Source organism: Amia ocellicauda, chromosome 14 (assembly GCF_036373705.1).
Source record: "Amia ocellicauda isolate fAmiCal2 chromosome 14, fAmiCal2.hap1, whole genome shotgun sequence".
NCBI lineage: Eukaryota > Metazoa > Chordata > Actinopteri > Amiiformes > Amiidae > Amia > Amia ocellicauda.
Window position 1 is genome coordinate 25,299,676 of NC_089863.1, and position 27,313 is coordinate 25,326,988.

The 27,313-nt window shown below is 42.9% G+C and overlaps 1 protein-coding gene across 1 annotated transcript; it reads right to left on the minus strand.

Annotated features, from left to right (window-relative positions):
* Window positions 1–4,636: 4,636 nt before the first annotated feature.
* lingo4b (leucine rich repeat and Ig domain containing 4b) lies at window positions 4,637–20,624 on the minus strand. The gene is made up of 3 exons (XM_066721362.1): window positions 20,217–20,624; window positions 7,195–7,311; window positions 4,637–6,499 (listed from the first exon to the last, which is right to left on the minus strand). The coding sequence occupies exon 3, from the start codon at window positions 6,485–6,487 to the stop codon at window positions 4,637–4,639; it is 1,851 nt and encodes a 616-aa protein (XP_066577459.1). The 5' UTR covers window positions 6,488–6,499; window positions 7,195–7,311; window positions 20,217–20,624.
* Between the last annotated feature and the right edge of the window lie 6,689 nt (window positions 20,625–27,313).

Consider the following 27,313-nt stretch of genomic DNA (forward strand, 5'->3'; position numbering starts at 1 on the left):
AACGCCCACGTCCGCAATTCGTCAGTATCCCGCCTCCCCGGTCGACAGTTCGACAAAATAACCAGAAATTTCATGTTCAGCATCAGGTGACAGAGAGATGAGACTGGGTGCAAATCAGGGTTGGGGGAACACACCTGACAGAGCTTTGTATTTTACCGATTAATTCCAAATAAATAATCAAATAACCGCGTATTTGTACAAAGTATTCGATGACACTATGATATCTTTGTATATGTATTTATTTTATTTTTCTTATTATTTTGTTGTTGTTTGTTTGATAATTTCAAATGTACGCGTTGCTCAAGTCACACATGCTGCTGTTTTTTTGTTCCAACCAGGCTCTCAATAACTTAATTGAACACTTAGTTTAACTAATAATTTCCTTTTAATTATTTTAAACAGTAGGGCTTTTAAGTATACATTTGTATAAGGAACCAATTTTATTAAGGAACCAACTTGATATCAGTTACACAATTTAAAAATCCAAATGTAAGCTAATTATTAGTTCAATTAAGGGTTCAATTAAGTAATTGAGAGCTCGGTTGAACTAAGACCAGCAGGTTAGGGGCTCCTCCAGGACCAGGGCTGGTGGGAACCCCTGATTTAATCCACAACCCCTCTGTGGCCCTCCTGGATTAAAGACCTATACAAAACCACCTCTTAACATCAGCCTGTACTGCAGTTTGGCCACACGGTGGAAACCTTTATATATGTGAATGTACCTTTCGCAATCAAATCAAAACCTATATATAATCATACTAAACCACTAAATCCGCGGCTTTATTGTGAGCTAGGTCAGGGGGTCGGTTAATATACGTTTTAAACCGTTTTCGAGAAAAGGGGTGGTGTGAAGGTTTTCCAGTGTATGAATGGCAATGCCATAGCACCTGGGTCGCCCACAGCGCGGGGGAGGGCTCCGAGTTTGGAGACGCCAGACAGACCTATATAACGGATTGAGACATTGAGCGCTAATCCAAATGGGTTTAAATCATACACGTGATTATTATTTCGGGCTATTCTAGGCTATTGTGGGGGGAGGGGGGGAAATACTTGCTTTTACAGAGAATCCCCTCTCTCTCTCTCTCTCACACACACACACACACACACACACGTACGTAACTCTTCAGGTCATTTAGATGTGTCAGCGTGGTCGCTGCTCAGGTCGATATCAGTTCATTAAAGCCCGCAAATGCGAGCCGGCTTTTAAAATGTCATTGCAAAAAAGGGAAGGGGGTCGTTTTCGGATGTGACTGCAGCCGCACCTCGGACGAGGGATCAACAGCAGACATATTGGGGTGTACCAATATCTCGCCACACTCAATAACACAAACAGCGCATGTGTCTATATATGCAAGAATAAATGCAGCTCCACCCCGCGGAAAATGACAGATGTTTGGCCTGCTTTCCAGGTTGACGAAGGGCAGCTCTGGCATAGCACGGCTGCGCAAAGCACGGAGCAACAAAACGGAGGTGGCTCGAACTCATATCTGGTACCTTGGCCTCGGGTTGGGTGTTGAAATGTTGACACTGGTCCAACAACTAACAAATAACACTTTCCACTGAGACAGAAAACGAATTCTGAGAGTGGATGTGCCATCTTGCTTCCAAAGGTTTAGAACCTGCTATCTTGTCTGCACTCAGCTTTTACAATCCAGGATGTAAGACCTCATATACTGTATACACTTGTGTAAATTGGAATTTGTAAACGCCCCAAGGGAAGAAACCCAGCATCTGCTGATGTCTATGGGTTCCAGACAAAGGATTTGCAACCAAGTATTGAGGGGGGGGGGGGGGGCATATAAAAAACCGTTCACCCAATTTGGATGTAACTACCCTCAAATTAAAGATGAAAGTCTACACTTAAAGCACATCTTGATTGTTTCCTTTCAAATCCATCGTGGTGGCATACAGAGTCAAAATGATGGCAATTGTGTCACTGTCCAAATATTTATAGACCTAACTGTATATAAGACTGTTTGTATTTTATCTTATTGTGTTTATATACATAAGATAATTGATACTGAAAGCTCTTTTAAATGTATGTTGTTTTACATAGATTTCAATATGATATTTCTGTGCCCATTGAACTGTTTTTAAGAACCTGTGAAATGCATTATAGATGTGAATTTAGGGGACCCATTTAAATCAACATGTCGTCCATGTTACAGGAGTACATTATATTATTACTTTATAGCCACACCGAGTAACATTGGATAATGTGTATATATATATATATATATATATATATATATATATATATATGTGTGTGTGTGTGTGTATTAATTAATACATGACCTAGACTGAAATTGTTTTTTAATATAGACTTTTAATCATTTCAAATGCAAAACAATGAGATTATCTTTCACAAAAAGTAGCAAAAACAAAAAAGATTAAAACATATTTGTATCGATACAAAGTTGTCTTTTTCATTTCCTACTTTGTCTACATAAAAACAGTAGCAGTATTTTTCAAACAAGTATCCAAAAAAAAGCAATACAATAATAATTATAATAAGCAGGTTACATTGTGATACAGATCCTCATATTTGCAAATATGCAAAAGAGGACATTTACACAGAGTAAATGCTCCATCATATGACTACTGTGAATTTCACAGTTACAGTTTTTTAAAGGACTTTAAACAAGTCAAGAAGCAACAATATAAAGTGATTAGATACCACTGGATGGAACTGTGTTTGTTACTTTATTAGAATAATTGAATGATTCACAGATTAGACACTTATTTTCCCACACAGGAGTCATTCTGGTATCACCTATTCAAATCCCTTTGTTTGGTTAGTGTGAGCACAACTCGCCATATGAGAAGAAACACAGAAAGAACAGAATATCATGAGAGCAGAGACATGCCATTTCTGTCTGTATGGGAACAAAGACTTTGTAAAGGTTTGTAATTGGGAGATCTTTCCTGTTTGTGGTTTAGCATGAGAAAACAAAAACAAACCAACCAACATACAAGAATCTTTCCCTTCCCTTGTAAACGATACAGAAGTCACACTGGTGTGGAATGGGTGTAACTTTGCACTGGATGAAATGTGCCAAAAAATTATCTGATCATTGTTAAATGGAGTGCCAAAAATACATTCCAATTACAGCGTGTTGCTGCAGCTGTGTTTTTTTTTAGCCATGGGCCTGTCACTTTTTTTTCTTTCTATTCATCACATCTTGAAGAGTTTCAAAACCCACCCATCCAGCTAGAGAAAGCATATACCCTTGCCATTTTATCCCAACAGCTGCAGTCCAACTTGGCGGTGCGTTTGTATTCAGAAAACAACAATAACAATAACAAAGAATAATTCCACACGGTCATAGGAGGTCTACCGAACTCACGCCTTTATTCTTTAATTGAAGAAGGGCGCACCTCACATGAGGGTATACGTTGCAGTCGGAAAAAAAAGCCCGTCCCAGTAAATGACACAGCTTAAAGTGGTGTGTGGGGATTTATAATATACGGGAGTGGGCAGTGTGGTTCGTCTCATGGACATTCAGTTTCAAAACTGGCAGGCGTACAGGTTTGTCCATAACATCGTTTTCTTGTCTGTGCGCAGGCTGCAGGCAATGTGCCCACTCTACAGTCAATTAATTCGATGGGCAAATTGCCGAAAGTGGAAAATCAGTGCCAGACTGTTTCATTTGATGTTGCTGGGCTACAGCCTGGTAAGAGTATAAAAGAGAATGGGACAGAGTGGATATCTTTCAGGGTGGGGCTATTGAACTTAAAACACATAAAAATGACCAGACCAGGCTTCATCTTACAGGCCCAGCTTCCCCACCCACCCCAATCAGAGCTTGGTTACCCCAGGTCTTAAAGTCTGCACTTAATCACGACACTCCGAAACAATTCTGATTTTGTCACAGTCCCAGACTACCAATCAATCAATCGCTAAGGCACGCCCCTAGTAGCACGGCAACTGACTGCTCCTCCAATTAGAACCCGCACTGAGAGGGTGGGTGAGATCGATTTGTGTTCTCTGATTAGCTGCTTCAAAAACGACGACAATATCACCACTGCAAAGCATAACTAACCTACCTGGCTCATCCCATAAGTACCTGGACGGAAAATGGTCCAGACCAGGAACTAGGCCTTTTTGTTTATTGGCTACTTTAATCTGAAACACTTAAAAAAGTGTCTATAACAAAATGCAATGAAACCCAAGGTCAAGGACCGCATGCTGACTTGGCCTTCTCCTTCAGCTGAACTGACTAATAAAACCAAACAATTTTAAAAAGCAACCAAAAATTAAAAAAAGGAACAGCAGAAGCCAAGTGAAATAACATTCCTTGTTGGTGATACTGTTTTTTTCCCCTTCCTCCCTCTCTCTCTCTCTCTCTCTTTGCATCACAGCAGGGGATACTGAAATGCAGGTACACTTTCAATGCAGTAGTGAAAGGTAGCAAGGTATGGATGTTGCAATCGTGAGTCAGTCTCTCACTCTGTCCAAACCCTCCCCCTACAGATACACTGGTCTCCAGCCTTGCATGCATAAAATCCATACTTGGCTGTGGGGGATTGTTTTAATAAGGCGAGTACAGCAGAGATGGCTGTAGCACGCGCTCACTTGGCCAGGTTAGGAAGGTGCTTGCTCCCCTCCCCCCGCAATCCCCTCCAAACCATCTCCTCAGATGAGTTTCATGGTGAAGCGCCCCCCTTCGGCCCCGTCCCCGCTGCCCCCTCCCCCGACAGAGTTGCGCGGCACGAAGTCGATGGTGGCCGTGTGCTTGATCTGGCCCTTACCCCGGCTCCAGAAGAACATGAAAACGAAGCAGATGACCACGGAGCTGAGGAAGGATAGGAAGCCCATGGTCATGGCGATGATGAGGGTCTTGGCGTCGAAGGGGAAGGGCTGTGGGGGCTGGGCAGAGGAGGAGGCGGAGGAAGAGTTGGATGCGGTGGGGGGCATCCCGACCTCTGGGGGGAAGAATGCAGTCCGGTTGCGCAGCGGGGAGAAGCCCCTCACCTGGAGGCTGACAGAGAAGTTGTCGCTGCCGGCCGCGTTGCTGGCCACGCACAGGTAGGTTCCGCTGTCCTGGCCCTGGGCGTAGCGCACCTCCAGGGTCCCGTTGGCCAGGACTCGGATCCTCCCACTGGGCGACAGCGGGGTCTGGTGCGGGGTGAGCCAGGTGACGGAGGGCAGGGGGTCTCCGTCGGCCTTGCAGAAGATGAGCACGGTGCTGCCTTCCTCCACCCGCACCTCCTGGGGCTTGCGGTCCAGGATGCGGGCCTGGCGGCAGGTGAACAGGCCCGGGAGGACAGCCTCGGTGAAGTCCCGGAAGAGGCGGCCCTGCACCTTCTCCGGTGAGGCACAGGAGGGCTGGCGGCCGTCGAAGTTGAGCCGCAGCCGGCGCCGCAGCACCCACAGCAGCCGGCAATCGCAGGCCAGCGGGTTGCCATCCAGCCGCAGGGTCTCCAGGTTGCCCACCGAGTGGAAGACGCTTTCCTCTAGCGTGCGCAGGCGGTTGGAGGACACGTTGAGCAGGTGGAACTGGGACAGCCCCCGGAAAGCCCCTGGTTCGATGCGGACCAGGCTGCACCCAATCAGGTGCAGCTCCTGCAGTCTCAGCAGGTCCCCCAGCAGGTGTGCGCGCACCACCGAGATGGGGTTGTACGAGAGGTCCAGGTAGCGGAGGTAGACCAAATGGCGGATAGGGGCGTAGGGGATGGAGGTGAGGTTGCAGTTGCTGATGGTTAGGGAGGTCAGGTTGAGCCCAAACAGGCTGTTGCTGCTCAGGGAGTCCAGCAGCGGCCAGTGGGAGATCTCCAGTGTGCGCAGGCGGTGCAGCCGGCGGATGGCGTGGTTGGGCAGCACGCTGACGTTGAGCCGGCGCAGGCGCAGCAGGGAGAGGCTCTGCAGCTGGGACAGGGCCTCGCTGGGCACCGCCGTCAGGTTGGCACGGTCCAGGTTGAGCTCCTGCAGGCTCTGTAGTCCAGAGAAGGCCCGGTGTGAGATGAACACCAGGTCGTTCTCGCCTGTCTCCAGCTGTCGCAGGTTGGACAGCTCCCGGAAGGTGTAGTCCAGAAAGACCAGGATCTCATTCTCGCTAATGTCTAGCAAGCGCAGGCTGGGCAGTCCGGCAAACACCCCTACAAGCAGGATCTTGAGCCGGTTGCCCCGGAGGCACAGCGTCCGCAGGCCCTGCAGGCCCCGGAAGGCGTCCATCTCGATTATGGAGATGCCGTTCTCACTCAGATCCAGCTCCTGCAACCGCGACAGCCCCACGAACTGCCCGTCATACACGATCTTCAGCCGGTTCCTAGAGAGGTCCAGGCGCTGGGACTCCGCTGACAGACCGTCTGGCACGGAGGTCAGGCGCCGGCTGGAACAGTTCACCTCCAGCACATCGGGTCGGCACTCGCAGCGCGCGGGGCAGGGCCAGGTCGACTCGGCCAAGCAGGGCTGCAGCCCCACCATGAGCAGGAAGACTGGAACAGCCAGCCAGGCTGTCCGCTGGGGACCATCGCACAAGTACATCTTGTCTCCAAGCTGAAGGGGAAACACAAAGAAAGCACACGCATTAAAGCATCTTCGCCGTCATCGTCACAAGCAAGCACTGGCTATTGTGGGAGGGACACAGAGATGCAAAAAGAAACTCGTCATATAGTCTGTAGAGCAGTAATTTTCAAATCGGGCACCTTGAGTGTGAGGGACCCTCTTCCAGAGTTCATCCAGTGGGGCCTTTAATTGTTTAATTAAATCGCCATTTCTAGCAACTGATGCATTAAATAAAAACCTAAAAACTTCGAAAAACATCTGGATTGTGGCTCTGGAGTCCTGGACATTGCCAGACATGGCTGGTGTAAAGATCATGTTTTTTTTCTTTGGTGCACTAGGAAATGATTTTGAATCTTTCGCAATTAGCCGCATAAAATCTTTACCCCTTTTTTATACTCGAATGCAAGAGGGGAGATATATCTTGACCTGATTTGTGAACTTGAACTTGTTCCAAAATTTGGTGTGGAGTGGGTGAAACACACGTCAGTGAAAGTCCACGGCTGGCCTCCAACATCGGATTAGTGGATGAAAAGCTTTTGTGGCGGTGGATGGCCGTTTATCGCCCCGGTCCACAGGAGCACTCTCTAAAACAATGGCAGGCCTCCAGTGATTTTGATGACTCTTTTGGAATGCCCCCCTATCCAGACTCTGGCTGACTGCTGAACAACGGCCAAACGCGGACTCACCGATTCGTCTTGGGACTGCAGCTATTCATTACCAGCCGCGATCAAGTCTGGGGTCTGGCCGGATTTCAGTCTGCCGAGATCCCCTCTTGCGCCCGTCAGCATCTCTTCACAAACCACCTAGAGACACCCCAAGAAAACAAAAAAAAACGGGTCAACACTAAAATACTCAGACTGGGTCAACAGTAGTTTAGCAGCAAGACCCATTCTAGTCAAATAATGAACTTACGACCTTCCAGAAGCTGTGGTTAAATCAAAAGTGTGCTTTTCCAACTGACCTGCTTTGGGCTTTTTAATTTTTCTATTAAAGGACTAGATTTGTGAATATTAGAGACATTTACGAAAAACTGAAAATATTTTGAAATGGAACAAAAATGCTAGGGTACAGTATATTGTCAAAAGTGTAGAATTTAAAGAGAGACTGAGGGAACTGAACCTTTTCACCCTGGAGCTTAAGAGACTATGTGGGGACTTGATTCAAGTCTTCAAAATTATGAAGACTTGAGGAGCTTTTCCAGATCTGCAGGGACACACGGACCCGGGGACACAAATGGAAATTGGGCTTCAAGGCATTCAAGACGGAAAACAGGAGACACTTCTTTTCTTCACACAAAGAGGCATCACAATCTGAACAAACTCCCCAGCGATGTGGTTGAAGCGACAATTTGGGAACATTTAAAAATAGACTGGATAGGTTCCTTGGATCACTCAGTTATTAATGGACATCAAACGAGCACGATGGGTCGAATGGCCTCCTCTCTTTTGTAAACTTTCATATGTTCTTATGTTCTTCTTACCATGAATAACCATAATCAACATGCCTTAGACATATTAAGTATGCTGTATCAGGGTGTTCCCGTGGCCCAGTGTGGTAAAGTGCAGTGAAGGCGCGTTGAACCCAGAGGAAACCACGGTGAAATGGTAGGAAAGCCACAGCAACACCATGTTTGAAGCACATCAGGCCTATGGTAAATTTTTCAGGGTAAATGTGCACAATGGGGGAATACCACTCCCAGCAAACAGCTGACCGCTGCAACTCACCTGCCTCAGCAGTTTAAATTGCAGGAGATTTACAACAGACCTGCTCTTGAGCTCCCCGCACCCCCTCTGCGGATTAGCCCTGCTGTAAATTCCCATTATAATTCAAGAGAGAGAGGGGCAGGGGGAGAGGAAGACAGTGAGTGGGGGGGCAGTGAAAGAGAAAGGGAAAGAGAGAGGGACAGGGGGAGAGAAAGAGAAAAAGAGAGAGGGAGTGGGGAGAAAGGGAGAGAGAAAGGAACACAGGGAGAGAAAGAGAGAGGGTGAAAGAGAGGGAAGGCAGAGAAGGAGAAATTAGGTCCCTGGTATTCCTCTCTGCCCTGTCACCAGTGTCCCCGTGGCATTTCAGCCTTTTCAGAGCTGGAGCACCGACCCGGCGGTAGGCCTCCCCCCACCCTTTATATGGCCTCCTGTGGGTCCCCTCTCTCCTCACCCCTGTCCTGTCAGGCTACTCCTTTACCCTGGTGTTTAAGGTGCTGAGAATCAAGTATAACCCTTATTTGTTATTATCATTATTATTATTGTTGTTGTTGTTGTTATTCTGCAGGTGGAGAGAGAACTTTGTTTTGTGTCTTTCCCCGGGGAATTGGACGGGCTGTCGGCTGTAATCATTCATTACTGTAAAAGCAGCACGCCTAAGAGCTTTTTGGATGCCTCTCTTGCTGCCAATCGGGCCATTTTATCATCAAACCCGCCTGCCACAACAAACAAAACCAACAACAAAACCATACATCAGTGTCTTGTAAGCAGAGTGCTGACAACCTCTCAAGATGTGCCACTGCCAATGCATGCCTCACAAACCGGCCCGATTGCCTCACACAGCCTCATTAACTTAACAGACTACATTACTGCAAAGTTGTGGCTTTTGCCCCTCTAACTTCTGCTGAAAGCCCCACAAAATATCTTCAAAACAACCACTGGGCGTGCAATGAAACCCCACAACAAAAAGCCCTTGGAGCTAGACAGCTTCACATTTGGGTTTTGTACCTGCTGTGCTGCAAACCGATTTGAAAGGGGAAGCAATGTAAATAGAAAAAGACGTTGAATATTTGAAGATTCGTTGTCTAAAACCTAAAGGGTTGGAGTGCTACAGAAATAGGAGCAAAAACTACAAATATAATCATAATCATAACAGAAACTGACTAAATAAATAAATAAATGGTAAGTACATGTATTTATTAATAAATAAAAAATCAGCTACATAGTTTATATTATATATATAGTCTTGCTATATTCATGGTTATTCACCAGCCTACAATACCTCACTTCAATATCCCCAGGTAAATACAAAACCAATATATACAGCCAAGCCGGAAAATGTATAGAGCCCACTGCGGCTAACTTTCACAACGGCAGCAACACCAAAAGCAGCCTGGACTAAAATCAAGTCGCTCTTTCCTCCCACTTGCCTCCTCCGTTTGTTTCATTGCACTAGATGATAAATGCTCTGGTAGGGTGACTTTCATAAAACCGGAAGCCAAAAACTGAATTGGCTCCACTTTCTTCATATGCAGTATGAGTATATCCAAGAAACTGAAATACTTTTACTTTATTTTTTGTCAAATCTTAGGTGCTGCTTAGCCTTGGCTTCCAAAGCAAATTTGTCTTGGTTAAAATCTTAATGGAAAACCAAGATATTGCATGAAAATAAACAAAAGTCTTAGCTATACCCACTGCTATGAATCCAGGAATCAACTATATAATAGTGCAGCAGTATGTATGCTGTCAACTCAAGCAGCAGTGCAGCAGGACTTGAAACAAAGGGAGACAGACAGAGTGAGGACACATGGAAAAGTGTTCCCTCCTCAACCATTGATTCCTGTGGGGTGGATTTCCAGCGTTTACACACACCACTGGCAGGACTCCACCGGGCGACAATTAATCATTAAGTCGTTTGTTTGGTAATAAACTGATCTGGAGAAACAGGGGACAGACATACAGAGGGGCCCTGGCCTCAGTGATGGTCCACTGAGACAAACACATGCGGTCAAGATGGAAAAAGGAAAAAATCCACATAGGGCAGGGATGGTGATCCTGTTTGGCGCTGATTTGTTTACTTCTTTACTTCGCTAAGTGCCAATCAAAAACACTGTGGACAGATAGAACCCCTTCATTCACCCCTCCACCCCCCAAAACCAGCATCCACTGCTAACCTCCCCCCACTTTGAACACCCCCATAACTCAGTAACACCAGTCTACTAATGGGACTTCTGCTGCTGAATGAAATGAGGCACCAAGACAATTCTGACCAAACAATATTTTGAATATGCAGGTTATTTATGTCCCTCATTCAATTTTTGCTCACAGATTATGATATTTTATTGTACATTTAAAGGTTTAAAAAGTAATAGTAATAGCACTTCACTCACTTGATATTTTTGGGAATATGTACCTTTTTATTTTGGACAATGAGAATCTTTAATCCTCACTCAAATAAGATCAATCAATCAATCTTCATTGTATATACTGGAACACTATTCCAAAGCATGTCTCAACATTGAGAATAAGTGCAACATACAATGAATACATCATTTCAGTGTTGCAGTATTGTTACAGTAAAATAAAATGCATGAATCACATTTCATCACACATTAAGTTTGAGGATTATAATGCTAAAGCACAATGCATTACACTGCAGCAGAGGTTGGCTCCTCGCTTGCTTCTGTCACACTGCCCCCAGTCTGCCCATTCCAGCAAAGTCCCACAGATCCCCCCACTGCCCCGCCGTTACAATACAATAAGTAAACGTTTGTTCATTTGGATGCTTTAGTAACGCTTCGATATTGTTTTTGTTTTTTGTTTGCACTTGCAAACATATACACTATACACTCACCTAAAAGATTATTAGGAACACCTGTTCAATTTCTCATTAATGCAATTATCTAACCAACCAATCACATGGCAGTTGCTTCAATGCATTTAGGGGTGTGGTCCTGGTCAAGACAATCTCCTGAACTCCAAACTGAATGTCTGAATGGGAAAGAAAGGTGATTTAAGCAATTTTGAGCGTGGCATGGCTGTTGGTGCCAGACGGGCCGGTCTGAGTATTTCACAATCTGCTCAGTTACTGGGATTTTCACGCACAACCATTTCTAGGGTTTACAAAGAATGGTGTGAAAAGGGAAAAACATCCAGTATGCGGCAGTCCTGTGGGCGAAAATGCCTTGTTGATGCTACAGGTCAGAGGAGAATGGGCCGACTGATTCAAGCTGATAGAAGAGCAACTTTGACTGAAATAACCACTCGTTACAACCGAGGTATGCAGCAAAGCATTTGTGAAGCCACAACACGTACAACCTTGAGGCGGATGGGCTACAACAGCAGAAGACCCCACCGGGTACCACTCATCTCCACTACAAATAGGAAAAAGAGGCTACAATTTGCACAAGCTCACCAAAATTGGACAGTTGAAGACTGGAAAAATGTTGCCTGGTCTGATGAGTCTCGATTTCTGTTGAGACATTCAGATGGTACAGTCAGAATTTGGCGTAAACAGAATGAGAACATGGATCCATCATGCCTTGTTACCACTGTGCAGGCTGGTGGTGGTGGTGTAATGGTGTGGGGGATGTTTTCTTGGCACACTTTAGGCCCCTTAGTGCCAATTGGGCATCGTTTAAATGCCACGGCCTACCTGAGCATTGTTTCTGACCATGTCCATCCCTTTATGACCACCATGTACCCATCCTCTGATGGCTACTTCCAGCAGGATAATGCACCATGTCACAAAGGTCGAATCATTTCAAATTGGTTTCTTGAACATGACAATGAGTTCACTGTACTAAACTGGCCCCCACAGTCACCAGATCTCAACCCAATAGAGCATCTTTGGGATGTGGTGGAACGGGAGTTTTGTGCCCTGGATGTGCATCCCACAAATCTCCATCAACTGCAAGATGCTATCCTATCAATATGGGCCAACATTTCTAAAGAATGCTTTCAGCACCTTGTTGAATCAATGCCACGTAGAATTAAGGCAGTTCTGAAGGCGAAAGGGGGTCAAACACAGTATTAGTATGGTGTTCCTAATAATTCTTTAGGTGAGTGTATATACAATATACATATACTGAAAAATATCTCCTGCTTTTGCATTATGTAAAATAACTAAAACTAAAACTAAAAAAGTAGAATAAATATACGTTGTGTGGCACTGATTATTTTAATACAAAATAAAATAATGCAGTGGTATCAAACTACCGTGGAATAAATGAGTATGCACAAATGTATCCTGCAAAACAAAGGCATCATTTATTTATTTACATTTGAAAATGTACAGCTTTCTCTTGCCCACTTCATTAAATTTTTCAATTGTGTGGCCATTTCTCCAGTTGATACAGGAGATAACGGAAAGCACAATGCGTCCGTCCCGCCTGTTCAACAGACCTGAGCTGCCTACAGTCAATCACTACAGGACAGTTTTCATCATCTTCATCCTGGTGCCAGAGTGCAGCACTGCAGCGTAAAACAGGCATCATAACACTTAGGACGCGTTCGTCTAGCGCAGATCTTCGCGGCTCCACCAATGGGATCGGCGGGATTCTGCAGATCTGCGCAGACTTGCGGAAATCTGCGCATCAACAACGACCCCTAAAACATGAATATTCGGAATACAACTGAACTACTCATAACTAGATTCATAAGCACATATTAATATATATGTTTACATATAAAATATACTTACGTTGTGTTTTATTTTACATTGACAACGTATTTTAATTTGTGAATAGCGGCAAATGCTCTGTGTACCGATACAATTGAAACCACACTAAAATGCAAATACAAAAATAACCAGTGTGCAAATTGTCGTTTGAAAAGTGTTATTAAATACTAAGAAATAACTCAGAATATAGGGTTTTGAAAGCTCTACCGGGATTATTACCCAACTAGAACTGAGTGCAATATTATATGAATAATATGAAGTTATATATAGAGGGCTGCATATGTAGCCTATAGGTTCACCATCGCTGACAATATGTGATACAGTAATTAGCCTTGTTTATCAGTGAACGAATCCATGATCACTGATACATTTAAATAAATTAATGGAAAATATATGTTACATGCAATCCCAAATTAAGCTGTTTAAAAGAAAAGGGATGTGAATACTTTCCACTACAGCTGTCCCCATACAGATGAAATATATATGTTTAAAATATGGTAGAAATGTGTTCTCATTGTATGTTTTCATGTGCCAAAATTAGACAGATTGTGTTATATTTGGGATGCATTTAAAATGTTTTAGTCTGTAAACCATATATGTATTTTATATGTTGAATATATATTGTAGAAACTAACCTATATATGTTCAAACTATAAAGTAAATACTGTACATGTATTACAGACTAAAATAGATTTAAACCACAAAATACCACTTCTACTACTACTAATATAATAACTGACCAAGTTTCAGAGCCCTTCGTACATGCATTATGAAGAGACGGTTTACCTCTTGCGATTACCCAATGGCTTCCCACATGAGTGAATTTCAGGCCAACCTCAGTGTAAACCTTGCCCGGATTTACACTCACCCAGAGAGGGGCACGACAGCTGTGGAGGTGGCAGTTGTCACAGTCCTCTCGTTTGGCATTGAGTCGCCACTAATCCCTCCTCGGCTTTGGGATGGTGGGGACTCTCTCCGTGTCATTGTAACAAAATATTTACTTTGTACTTATTGCCGACGAGCGCTTACATAAATTGATAAAGCGCATAGCCGCCTCGGCCGAGACAGGGCCCGGCAGGTGGGCGATCTCCCCCGAGGGTGGCACTATGGAAGGCCAACGAAGAGGGAATCCGAAATCATTTCCCACCAGGAACGTGAAGACGGCTGGCAGGTGGGTTGGTTGCTGGTGTTATAATTGCCTGTATTTATTTAACTTAACACTTGACTAATTCCAGCATGGCATTTCAGTTCATTTGAGCTCTTGTCAAGGAAGGCATGCCTGGCGCGTACATTCATTTCCACCCGGCATTTGAGATTGCGCGCCACTGTCAGTTCTGCACGTCCGTTCCAACGCCCGACGCCAGTCTTATCTGCCATAGCCGTTTATTGGAATCCCAAACATTTTGCAATCTACAGGCACAGCGCTGGCTACTTTGTTTGTTTTGATCCATCTAATTATAAGTGACGTACTCAGATGTTTTGGTTGTATTGTGATGAAGATTATCGACGTTATGTGTGTGTCAACGAAATACATCGCAACCCTGGAAACTCAGTTCAATGTACTTTCCTCCTCTTCAAAGAAATGTCAAACGCAAAGCTTAAAGGAATCTTTTTTTTAAAAGGTACTTTACTTAAAGCAGAGGGTCAGAGTTCACGGAAACTAAAGAACCATTGCATTATGGGAGCAGCGTTCTTTTACATAGAGAGTTTTGTAGGTCTGGAATGAACTTTAGTTGTATTTAGGCTACTGTTGTATTAACTGACATTACCAGTAGGCGAAGTTTGATTTATGTTACATGAATATTAGTATTTTAAAACATATACCCAAATTTATGATAATGGCAATACATTAGGCTATCTGTAATACATTCCTGTCTGTAGTAGTCTCTATATAATCAATCAATACCTTTTCCTCCTCCATTACTTAAACAACATTCAAGATTTTCTCAAATGCTTGAGTATGGTCGCAGCTTTAAAGCAAGGTCAATGATTGACTGCAGAAATGTTGTGGTTATGTTGTATTAATGTTCTGCACAACATTGGAGGCCAGCAAACAAACCTGGGACACTACAATAACATGTACATTTACACATCAGTGGAATCGGTGGACAACTACGGCTCAACGTTGAATTGTTAAGTGGAATGACAGGCAAAGGAAAAGGCAGTGTGTGTGTGTGAGAATATATGTGTGCGTGAGAGAGAGAGAGAGAGTGTGTGTGTGTGTGTGGGGGGGGGGGTCTTAATCTCACTGCGTCAATCCTCTGTCCAATGCAGCTTCCATCCCAGAGGTCACCTATGTCTGTCTGAGGTCTGGTCCCTCTAATGAGGGCAAAGGGGGACCAGGTTAGGGTTTCCATGTTTAGCGTTTGTTTAGACAAACAACCAGAAAGCACTGCATCCCCCCCGAACACCCACGCCCACCCTTCGCCACCACTACCACCCCCCCACTCTCACCCCACCCGGATTCTCTCTCTGCCTCTCCCCCAGGCAGACAAAGGAGAGAGTACAGAGAGTGCCAGAGCAGACTGAGACACAGTCTGTTCCACTCTGCTGTTGTGCTATTTTAAGGCCGAATGAAAAAAAAAATAAAAGAAACAGTGCCACCCTCAAATCTCCAATTAAGAGTTTTGAAATGAAACCAGGCTGCTGAGCATAGAGGAGAAGAGCTGGGAGAAGAAGAGGCAGAGGGGGAGTCCTTTTCGCTCTGTTCACGGCCCCCTGCCACCCAGTGTTAAAAAAGCCAACAAGCCCTCTTGGGTTCGAACTGTGGTCTCAGGTCTGCTCCACAAGACCTCTCCTCTGACAGCGGGCTTTCTTGAATGTTTTTTTGATGTCCCTCACTAAGCAAAAGCACCATCTCCACCCACGAGCTCCATGGCGGGCAGCAGAATTGGGTCACTGTCACAGCCCACTCCAACCTCACCGATCGTGTCACGGAGGAAGACGAGATTAATTTTCCGCAGCAGCTTGTTTTGCGTCATGCCCTGTACAATCTGCTTCATTTGAGAAAATATTAAATAATAATAGCACCAATAATAATAACAACATAAAATATGGGGAGACGGGAGTTCTAGGAATGTCTGGCAGAAAGCAACATCTACTGCCTCCCTTACTGCGGACAGACAATTGTTGATGCTGTTTAGAGACCCTGGGTAGAAATAAATCCAGTTTTGTTGTGACCTTTATTTTGCACAGAAACTGCACTGTCTATTGACCCCTCTGGTAGGCAGCTTAAATCAAGCAGGATTTTAAAAACGGCGGTGGATAAAATCTCACCCAAATCATCGGACGAATGCACAGTGTATTTATAGTGTGACGAGTCTCACATATCTGACAGCACAAATACAATACGGATGGGAGCTTAAAAAGACTGTTTCGTGAAGGACATATTCTACAACAACAGGGTCAAACCCATCTTGTATTTTTTTTTATGGCGGGGGCGGGGGGTTTGCTTCCTTAATAATAATAATAATAATAATCACACTTTCACAGGGAAGGTAAGCAATACACATGTATATAAATTTATATAAAAGTACATTGTCATGAGTGTGTCAATATTTTGAACAGTAAAGCAGTAGATATAGTGATTGAATTGTAGAGGGTAAGTCCCTAACCTCTCCTGGCAGGATAAGGAGCTTTGCCTTCCCGCTGCCCTTGTGGGACAGTGGGTCCCAGCATTGCTAATCTACAGATGCCCACCCCCCAAATCCTAAATTTAATCCCATGCAACAGCCCCATAATTATGCCACAACTGCTGTCCCCCGGCTTGGCGGCCTCGGAGCTTTATCAGCAGTTCTTAGTGGTGGTGGAACAGCAGGGCCGCACCCTCGAGCAGAATCTGTCTACACAAATGCTGTGTGAACGTCAGACCGGTTCCTGTGGGTGGTGTCCAGTTTCTACTAATTTCCTGGTGAGCCAAGACCTGCAACACAGTTCGACACGAATCTTGCTTGTACGGATTAGGTGCCCTGTCCACTCGGTCGGTCCATTTCTTTTTCCACTGAGCACTGGTCCTGCTGTTGTTTGGCTAGAAATGGGGATTTGGGTTTTCCAGTCTCTGTGCAGGATTGTCATCACTTCAGTTGGGGTGGAGAAAGTGGAAGGGATGGGAGGAATTAAAGGAACCCTCAAAAAGACACACCCAGAGTACCCTTTGAGGAATCCCTGTCGGAGGGACGCTTCAGTTTGGCCAACTTGAACTGAAACGATGCCACGGCAAAGGGACACAATTTCGGTATCAAGACCTGCCCCCTTTCCGGACCTTTCTCCTTTCCACCATGGATCACACCCCAGCAGGACACAAAGAGGATTGGTTCACAAAGCAAACGTTCTGTCTCCGCCGTGTCCTTAGATTGAAATGCAGCCAAAGAACGAACAAGCAAGCGTCCCCCCTCCACGTAACCCCCGCACATCTCACTCCCACGTTCCCAAACACAGACAATGCAGGGATATTTCTAAGCATCGCTGCTGGTGTTATCTTTGTCTAATAGATAAGGGACAGAGAGGGGAGAGGGGAGATTTGCCGTCTCTGCCAATCCTCCCCGTTTAAAAAATCCATTAAATGCAAAACTGACTTCTTATGTATATATTTCAATCAGCCCCGCAAAGGGAGATTTAGAATAAAACTCTTAGCTTCCATTCCCTTTTCATTCTCATCTCCCAGGAAAGAAAAGATCAAAGAGGAAAACTTTTAAGTCCTGGTTTCGGGCCACAAGCAGGGGTCTGGGTGAGAGACAAGAGACACGGTTTCTTCCAAAAGAGATAGTGGGGGAATAAAAAAAACAATATCAAAACTGCTCTTGGGATAAGGAAAATGAAAAAGGGAAAAAAAATCACATTACAGTCTTGGGGGGAGTGGGGGGCATCTAATGACAGCAGAGGTGTTAGGAGGAGAGAAAAAAAAGAAGTGAAAGCTTTTAAGCCTAATCTGAAAGCCTAGGCAAGTTAATCTAAAGACCTACTTTAAGCATGTGCAAGCCAAAACACAAATATGCATATATAGAAATCAACCTGCCACACAGTAGCAAGAATAAACAGGATGTTTTTTTTAAATAATTTTTAGTATTTTTTTTTTTATTATTATTAATCATCACACTAGGTGAATAGAGACCACAGGAGGTTAAACGGATCTTTTTTTTTTTATCAAGTCAAAAACACAAGGCTATTAGTTCCTATAATTCACCCCTGACTGACTGACTTATATACACGGATCAGTGATTGATTTGATTGAAATAGTGGGGCACATCCTGTGAATTTCCCCTCCTCTTTCCCCTCTCAGGATATGGGTCTAATGTCCGGTATGATTCTCTTTTGGTGCCTGTGCTTTGAATGTTACCTACTACCCCGGCGTACTATTCCAGCACAAAGACCATACAAACAAACAAACACACAAAAAAACACATTTTGGAAAACATAATGCTACAAAAAGAGCAAGTGAGATGGGGCTACTTTGCCAGAATCTTCCTAACATGGTGCAACATGGTTTTGCTCCCTGTTGCACACTCCCAAATACCACATGCCTCAGAGCTAAGACATGTTAATACACAATCATAACCTTTATTTATACAGGGAAGCCCAACGTAGACCGAAACTTCATTTGCAGTGGGGCCCTGCTACAAAGTCAGGAGAGGAATAAACCGTAGGCTAGTAAAAGGACTAGCTAGTAAAGAACACATAGCAGACACATGTACGTAAATCATACAATCAAGCATAACAAGACAACTTTCGGTGAACTGGATATCTAAAATGGACCCAAAATCACACAAGGCAACCAGATCCTGTAGAGCTACGGATTTCTGAAAATCATTCCTTGCCTGAGAAGCATTGAAACAGACCGGTTTCTTGCTCAGATCAGTAGAAAACAATTTGTATTTCTAGATTAAATCAAGAGATTCAAAGTTAAGGCTGTAGGATTCATATATATTATGTCACCATAATCAAACACAGTCAGAAATGTTGCTTGAACAATTTTCTTTCGACTTTCTAGTGTAAGACATGACTTCTTTCTATAGAGAAAGCCCAGTCTCACCAACATGTGTTTGAAATGACAGCCTGTCACAATCCAGATACCTAAGATATTAGTGTTAAAAATTTGCCAAAAAGGGGAAAAGTTAAAGAGTAAAGCATTTTCTTGTATGTGGCCTAGAGCACTACATTGTAAGTCAGTCCAAACGTGCAGCGAGACACACCACAGGGCCCTTGGTGGCAGTTCATCCGAGGGGACATGTTGATGTTTACTCCCCAGGCCTGGAGAGATGATCTGTCGCTTTTGACCGTTTCTAGGCAGGGAAGCGTGGATGTACCTTTATACAAGTGAACGGGGTAAGGTTTCATTTCTTGGAAATAATCAGAGCGTGCAAAGTGGCTACTCCATCTGAAGGGAGTGGTGAAGGTTGTTTAGGAGTCCTCAATAATTAATTACTTATGCCCGTTATACTACTACCACTACAACTACTACTTCTACTGGTCTACTACCACTACTACCACTACTACTACTACTAATAATAATAATAATAATAATAATAATAATAATAATAATAATTATTATTATTATTATTATTATTATTATTATTATTATTATTATTATTATAATACAGCAAATATTATAAAACATAACGTTCCATCATGAAATTAACGTTTTGCCAATGGTTGTATTTCCTGTCTGGAGATTCCTGTATCTCAACTTCAGGCATGCAACCATGATTAAATTTTGCTTACTTCCATAATAGGTGAATTATAAAAGATCAGACGGGATAAGACTGCTTTGTGTGTGTACAGCCTACTGATTAATAATAATAATTAATACATAGACACACTCATACATGGATACATTAATGCATGCATACATACATTTTGAAAATTATACAATGCCCTTCGGAAAGCAGTCTCGACAGCTGCTCGTTACAAATGCCTCCGCTGATTGGAGTTTGATAAAGTGAAGTGAGTATTTGTCATGTCATTTAGTTGTGGAGAGGCGACAGCACTCACATGGATGAATATTTCATGACGAGTGAACCAACTTTCCGACCGCACACAACATGTTTATTTACGTTTTTGGAATTGATTTCATTTTCAACACACGGGCATGCTGGAACAATTGAACCTCCATTCACAACATCCAGCGAACAAGATGCCCCGTGTCCAGCACTGACCTGGTGATTGCATTCCCATGAAGCCAACCACATAATATACTGTCTCACTATAATAATAATAATAATAATAATAATAATAATAATAATAATAATAATACGCATTCTAGTTATCGTTACGCAGGGAGTACATCGATATCAAATAACTACAGACTATATATAAAGAAAGATAAACTCACCTAGGCTTGACTTCAGACTCGCAGAATAAAGGTCTGCATCCTGTAGTCGCCGTGCCTCCGTTAACTGAGAGACTAATCTGCTTCAGTGCGCCTCGCCATTGCGCGTCACTTGGCACAACTCCTGCGTGTCCAGTTACCTGAGCGCCCGCCGTGTGCGACTGGACAGCTCCCGCCGAGCCCGACCCTTTCTCTTTCTTACTTCTTCTCTTTTTTTGGGGGGGGGGGGGCGACTTGCCTCTTCAGCAAATTTCTCTTCTCCTCCGAGTCAATTATTCATGCAGGGTGCTTTAAAATGTACAGACAACCAGGATCATTTTGGGGAGACTTTTTCTGTTGGCCCCCTTTTACGCAGCCACTAACTGTTTAAATCTGTGAACGTCGCCGGCTGGTACTGCATGAGCGCCTGTATTGTCGTTCGCATCTCTAGGGAATTACAGAGAGAGAGAGAGAGAGAGAGAGAGAGAGAGGGTGGGGGTGAGTGTCAAAGAGAAACATCGTAAAGCATAGGAAATAAAACGCCTGATTAAACATTAATTAATAAATTAATTACAAAAAAAATCGAACTTCTCAAGTTCCGCTGGTTACTTTGACGACGGGTGTCCATTCCTAGCCCAGTGCCAGAATGGTCTCAAAGAACCAGCTGTGGCGTTTCTGGCACGATTTGTGTTTTTATTTAATAACACTCCATTGGGAAGCCGGCCAGGGCAGTACATAACTATTGCATTACTATTATTCGGGTGGTTGATTTACTTTTTTAAATATTTAATGTTTTGCTAGGTCTAGGTATGAACGGGTCAGCCAAATAGAGGGATTTAAGTGACACGGCAGCTGGAACCAGAACATGGGGTCAAGGGTCCCAGTGCCTGCCTGCTCTCTCTCTCTCTCTCTCTCTCTCTCTCTCTCTCTCTCTCTCTCTCTCTCTCTCTCTCTCTCTCTTCTGTTTTAATGATTATACAAAGTAAGTGACCAAATACCCTTCATTTCACCCTGTTTGATTCAATAACAGGGTGTCAAATCCATGAAGCCACCCCCCCTTTCTTTATCATGCAGCCTGTTGACAAGAAGAAGAATATATGAGGCCTGGGCTAGAATCCCTCACTTTCTTCATCCACGTATAACCAAATCAGATATGTACCCACCGGTGTCGCTGCAAATCCGCAGTTGTCTATGGATTTAGTTCATTGATCATAATAGCAGAGAATGTGAGAAGAAAAATCAGTTGCCACATGCCAAAAGGGTAACACGTCTCCTAAAAACTATGAGACATCAATTCAAATAAGATCCTATAGCGCCTACAACCCGGGTTCCCTGCTCTGCTGCAGTTCCCAAAAGGCCTTTGCGCGCAGCAGCTGTCCGCAGACATCTGTCACCGGGGCTTATGTGGAGTGACAGTTGCACAGGGAAGAGGGGTTATTTTTCTCAATAGGATGCAACCAACCGACAGAGGGGAAAACCTCATTCAGAAAAGCCTCTGAAACGGAACCAGATTGCTTCCCTACGGACCAGTGTGATCCTGTTATGGAAAAATGGAAAGGAATTTAATACGAGCTTTTGGAAATGTGGCACAGGGCAACATCAGTGGAGTTGTTTACCAGTTTGTTTCATAATTCCGTTTATTTGTTTTTGTTTGGTCATGAGTACAATATATCTGTGTCTAAAACGACTTTGTATCTTTAAAACACACTATTTTTCTTAAAATAATGCTAGGCCAATACATTTATAAAATACGTTTGTGAGTTGTTGAGATACATCTCAATTTGTGGCGTTTCTTATGTAGGCCCTATACTTGATACACATTTAAACATTTGTTTTCCAAGATATTTGAATATGTAAGTAAAAGATAAATTGACATCTATCTATCTATCTATCTATCTATCTATCTATCTATACATCCATACATCCATCCATCAACCAATCAATCAACCAATCATTATGTATCTTTCTTATATTCGTCAAGCGTAATTACCCAAGTGCACTACCATCGAACTAAGTGCTGCCCTTGTTTGAACATTACATGATTGACACATTTTATGATACAAATATACAATATACAAATACTGAGTTCCCCGGTGCCCAACCTGATCATGAGAGAGTAGGCGAAGGGCGTTTTAAACAGATTGATCCGATTGCTTTTACCGCAGTTTAAAGCCCATTAGGCAGTAGACAGACTTGGCAGGTCTCTTTGGATTTTAATTAAATCTCTCTGCTTCATAGAAAGTCATTAGAGTGGCGCGCCGTATAGCAGGCGTCACGCCCATGAAGCAGAGCCAATTGAGCAGAGTTTCACTTTTAATGAATATAGAAACAACCAAATAATGAAATACATAAACTCTGAATTTCTTATCTCGACCATCTGCATCCACGGGTAGCCAACGAGCTTTGCGCTCCGGAGCTGACGGTCCTAATGATTGACGTGACCATTGGAGTGGGGAGTAAAATGCAAAATGAACTGAAATGCACTTTCACATACAATTCCCCTAGGAAATACGCCGAAATGAACTGGAATTGATCATATTTGAGGGTTGTCATTGTATTACTGTTCGTAGGCTAAATAATTAATTTGATGGCCTGGATGACTGCAAGGAATGTCAATGTTTGTAAAAAGTAAAACTGATCAAAACACAATCAAACCTGTAACGTCTTCCGACCATGACTGGTCCACAGCAGAGACGTCTAAACATGGTACACCATTCCTTTTATAATCTATATTTGTGCTCTATATAATTTATAGTCTCATGTCCGTTGTCCGTCCGTCTGTAACCTCTTCTCTAACTAACAGTGGATCAATCGCATTCACATCCTTCATGTAACTGTCCCTCTCTGGCTCTGAGCCCAGGTGTGTCGCTCTTCCTGGCCTGACTCCACCAGCCACCGTTTTTATCCGGGTAAACTGATATTACTCGTTACAGGTGGTGCCCTAAGTGTTTTCAAGTAATGAAAAAAAGAAACATCTCTTCTCCTGCTATTAACAGATAGATATATTATAATGCAATTATGTTTGAAAGGGAAAACAACACAATTGTGCAGAAAAGTCTGTTTTAAAATGTGTGTGACTCTAATTTGCGCATTTTATTGAATTTATTGAGTGCGTAGTGTAGACACATTTCACAATTGTGCTTTCCAGACAACCTAAATGTAACCATTACACCATGTCTACATTTATCTGTATTCTTAATCTTAATTCTTGTTCACCTGTTTTCGGATTGTGCATTATATATATATATATATATATATATATATATATATATATATATATATATATATATATATATATATATAATATTTTTTCTTAAAGGTTTATGCCTAAAACGTAATTCAGTTCTGGCAATTAATTGGCATGGCATATCACAGTCATGTGTAGAGGATGTTAGACAACTGTAATGGTGCATTGCGCTAGAATTAGGAGAGGTTTTTCATTAGAAACCATTATATTATATTAGTAGGTTACCTGCCCCGATTAAAATGTGTAATGGATGTACAGAGGGAGGGCTGCCACCTAGAGGTCAGAAGACACAATTGCAGCCACCCTGATTTCCAACGGCACAGATTCCCGGTCTTGACTAAATGAGCACTGGGCTACATCAAGAGTTTGGCACATCTGCTAATAGAGAACTACAATCCCGTTCTCTGTGACTGCGTTATTTACTTTCACATGCGTCTGTAGCAAAGCAAAGTGCATTGTTACGGCAAGCCGTTGTGACATTTAACCCAGAATAGCTAATATCAAGAATACAATTGTTGATATGAAGAATTAACTGCCAATTGTTGATATCAACAAATGTATTTTTTATATCAGCAATTGAATTCCTGATATCAGCAATTGTATTCTTGATATTAGCAATTATGGGTTAAATGTCACAACGGCTTGCCATACATTGTGGTATACCATGAATCACAGTAAAGAGGGCTGTGAAGTACTGTGGTGAATTATAGGAAAGTGTGGTGTGCTGTGCTGTGGTATAAACACAGTAAAGTGTAGTGTGGTATACTTTCGTACAAACACGATAATTATTACAAAACTCTAGTTATTTTTCTGAAATTTTCAGGCATTTTCAGCTACACATCTACGTCTAGCTATACTGCGGTCAGAACGGCCCTTTCCTTTACTGCGCAGACTCACACAGGGACATGACAAGATGTTCTCATCCAGAGTTATATGGCCATAGCGTGAGTATGAGACACAGACACGCTCCCGGGGTGACTCTCGGCCACAGTGACTAAAGCTTCTCCCTTCTGCTGGAAAAAATGAAGAGTAAACTGGGAGATTCCCCTGCATCCGTGTAATGTTAATCAACTGGTGGTAAGGGACCAAAAAAGAAAACATCAACCTAGCTAAAAATATGTATCTTAATATTTAATTTGGATGCTGAACAAACACAATAAAAAAGTTGTGACTTATTATTATTATTATTATTATTATTATTATTATTATTATTATTATTATTATTATGCAATTTATGGACTGAGGCCTACAAGGTTTACAGCCTTAACTGTAAGACCAATCCAACCTGTACATCTCTGACTAATTTAACTTTAACTATCAATCAGTGGTTCTCATCACTGGTCCTGGAGGAGCCCCTACCTTGCTGGTTTTAGTCCAACCAAGCTCTCAATTATTTAATTGAACCATTAATTTAACTAATAATTTGCTTACATTTGACTTTTTAAACTGTGTAACTGATAAACAAGTTGGTTCCTTAATAAGATAATAAGCCCTACTATTTAAAATAATTACAAGGCTTTGATTTAGGAAAGTATAGTTAAATTCATGGTTCAATTAAGCAATTGAGCGCTTGATTGGAACAAAAACCAGCATGTTAGGGGTTCCTCTGAGGTCCTGGAGTACCCCCTGCCCTGCTAGTTCCAACTGAGGTCTTAATTGCTTAATTGAATCCTTAATTGACCTAACAAAGCAACATACCATTCAATTAAGTAATTAAGTTGGAACAAAAACCAGCAGGGCAGGGGGTACTCCAGGACCGGTTTGAAAACCCCTGCTCTAGGACCAGGGTTAGGATCCACTGCTATAAACCAAATCACTTCAGTGTAGTGTATAAACTGCTCCTCTTCCCGTCGACTGAACCCACACTTTGCCTGCCCCTCGCAGCAGCCAGGGGGGCTTCCTCAGTTGAACACTCACACGCAATCCATCACCAACAATAAAGGGCACACGATTGAGTGTCTATTGTCTTCCGATCAATATTTAAAATCCGTGTCACAGAACAGATTTTTCTTTCAGACCAAATTTCTGTCAGGCTCTCCATGAAATATTAAGAGTGCCATTACAATGAACAATGTCTCCATGCCGCCTACTACACGAGAATCTGTGCTTCCTCAAATGACTTGGGGTATAATAATGGTGGGAAAATAGAGTGATTGCAGTAAATAAATAAATAATAAAGAAGGACTAGTAGAAGAAGAAATCTAAGCAATCTATTTGTTCCGCCCAAAACACAATTGTCACACATTATGTGATTTTGTGATTTTAAAAAGGGGACATGTTTTTTGTGGTACGCTGAAGCACCACATGTGAATTGTTGTTTTTGTATTCTAGCCTGTTTTAACTTGTGGAAAGTGTCCTTCAAATATTTCCTTGTAGGGTGTCCAGTTCAAGGGAATGCCTCTGTGTCAGAATAGTCTGTAACCAATCTATAAAAAAAAAAATCCAAAATATATATATTGAAATATTTGATAAGACCAACTGAATATTGTAGGTAGAACAAAAATTGATTGATTTATGATTACAATACACTGTGTATCAAGGCCTTACTTTGCCACAAGCCAGACAGCTAGATAGACAGACACTTCCACTTCCTCCAGTCCTGAACTTTAGACCAGGGGGGCCCAACTCTGGTCCTGGAGAGCCTCAGGGCCTCCAGGCTTTTGTTTTATCCAGATCGTTAACTGCTTAATTGATCCAATTGTGGGTCTTACTTGGGCTAAGTGTCCCTATGTTCAAGGCATCCAGTGATTGGTGATTTAGAGAGATCTGTAAAATCTGCAGTATTGTGGCTTTCCAGGAACTGGTTTGGCACCCCCCTGACCCTCTCTATTCTCCTTCCCACCTCTCAGTCACCAGTCCCACTTCATTAACCATTTCCTAACCCACATCATGTGCGGTGGAATGCTACAATATAGACCTTATCACAATTTTGAATGTTAGGCTATTGCTTTAGTTGGTTTATAGTGAGCCCATTCCCCGTGTATTGTGTAGCCTGTATGTTCTTGATATGGGTGGCACGGGGACAGACCTTGGGCGGCTCCACTTACCTGATAATGCTGAGACGAGAAAGTCAGACATCACTGCCATTCACCAGATCCTCCCATCAGTAACTGGATCCCAAGAGAGCAAATTAGAGGAATCAATATTTGATGGTTTACCCCCTCACTTTCACCCTCTGCCTTCTCTCTGTCACAGCTGGCTCTCTCCACTGGCTGGGGCTTTTTCTTGCTATCAGAGCTGTGGGGGCCATTGCGAATAAGAGAGTATAGGCTACTATATAGACTAAATATAGGGCCCCTACGACTCGCACCTGTCCCCTACAACTAACTTACACAGTAACAACGACACAAACCTACAAGCCATAGAATTCGTAGGGATTAACCTATTTAACAAATGCAGTTAAACATGCTGCTGTTAATCCAATATATGCTCTCGTTAGTCTAATATGCTCCTGTATGACATCTGTTGGTTGCCGTAAAGTGGGACCCGTCCCTTAGGACACTTTACAATCATGCATGGCATCTTTTGCTCCATGTAAGACTTCCTGTGGTCAGGCATGACAGTTCTGGGTCACGTATGACACTTTGTGGTCCCATAAGATATTTCTTGTTCCCTTATGACACTTCTTGGCTGCCCTGTAACACAGTGTGTCTGGCTTTTCCTTATTGGGCTCATATTAGCATATCTTACATGGGTTTTTAAATGCAAAAAACAGCTTAATTAGCCTTTCAGCGATTTCCTTTGTAGGATCAGTTATGAAAATAATAATAACTAGATATACTTATACTAACTTATATAGGTCATGCTATATCTATATACACCGATCAGCCATAACATTATGACCACCTGCCTAATATTGTGTTGGTCCCCCTTT

Bases quoted from the DNA above. Each gene is read 5' to 3' on its own strand.
- lingo4b (XM_066721362.1), bottom strand. From the start codon at position 6,487: ATGTACTTGTGCGATGGTCCCCAGCGGACAGCCTGGCTGGCTGTTCCA.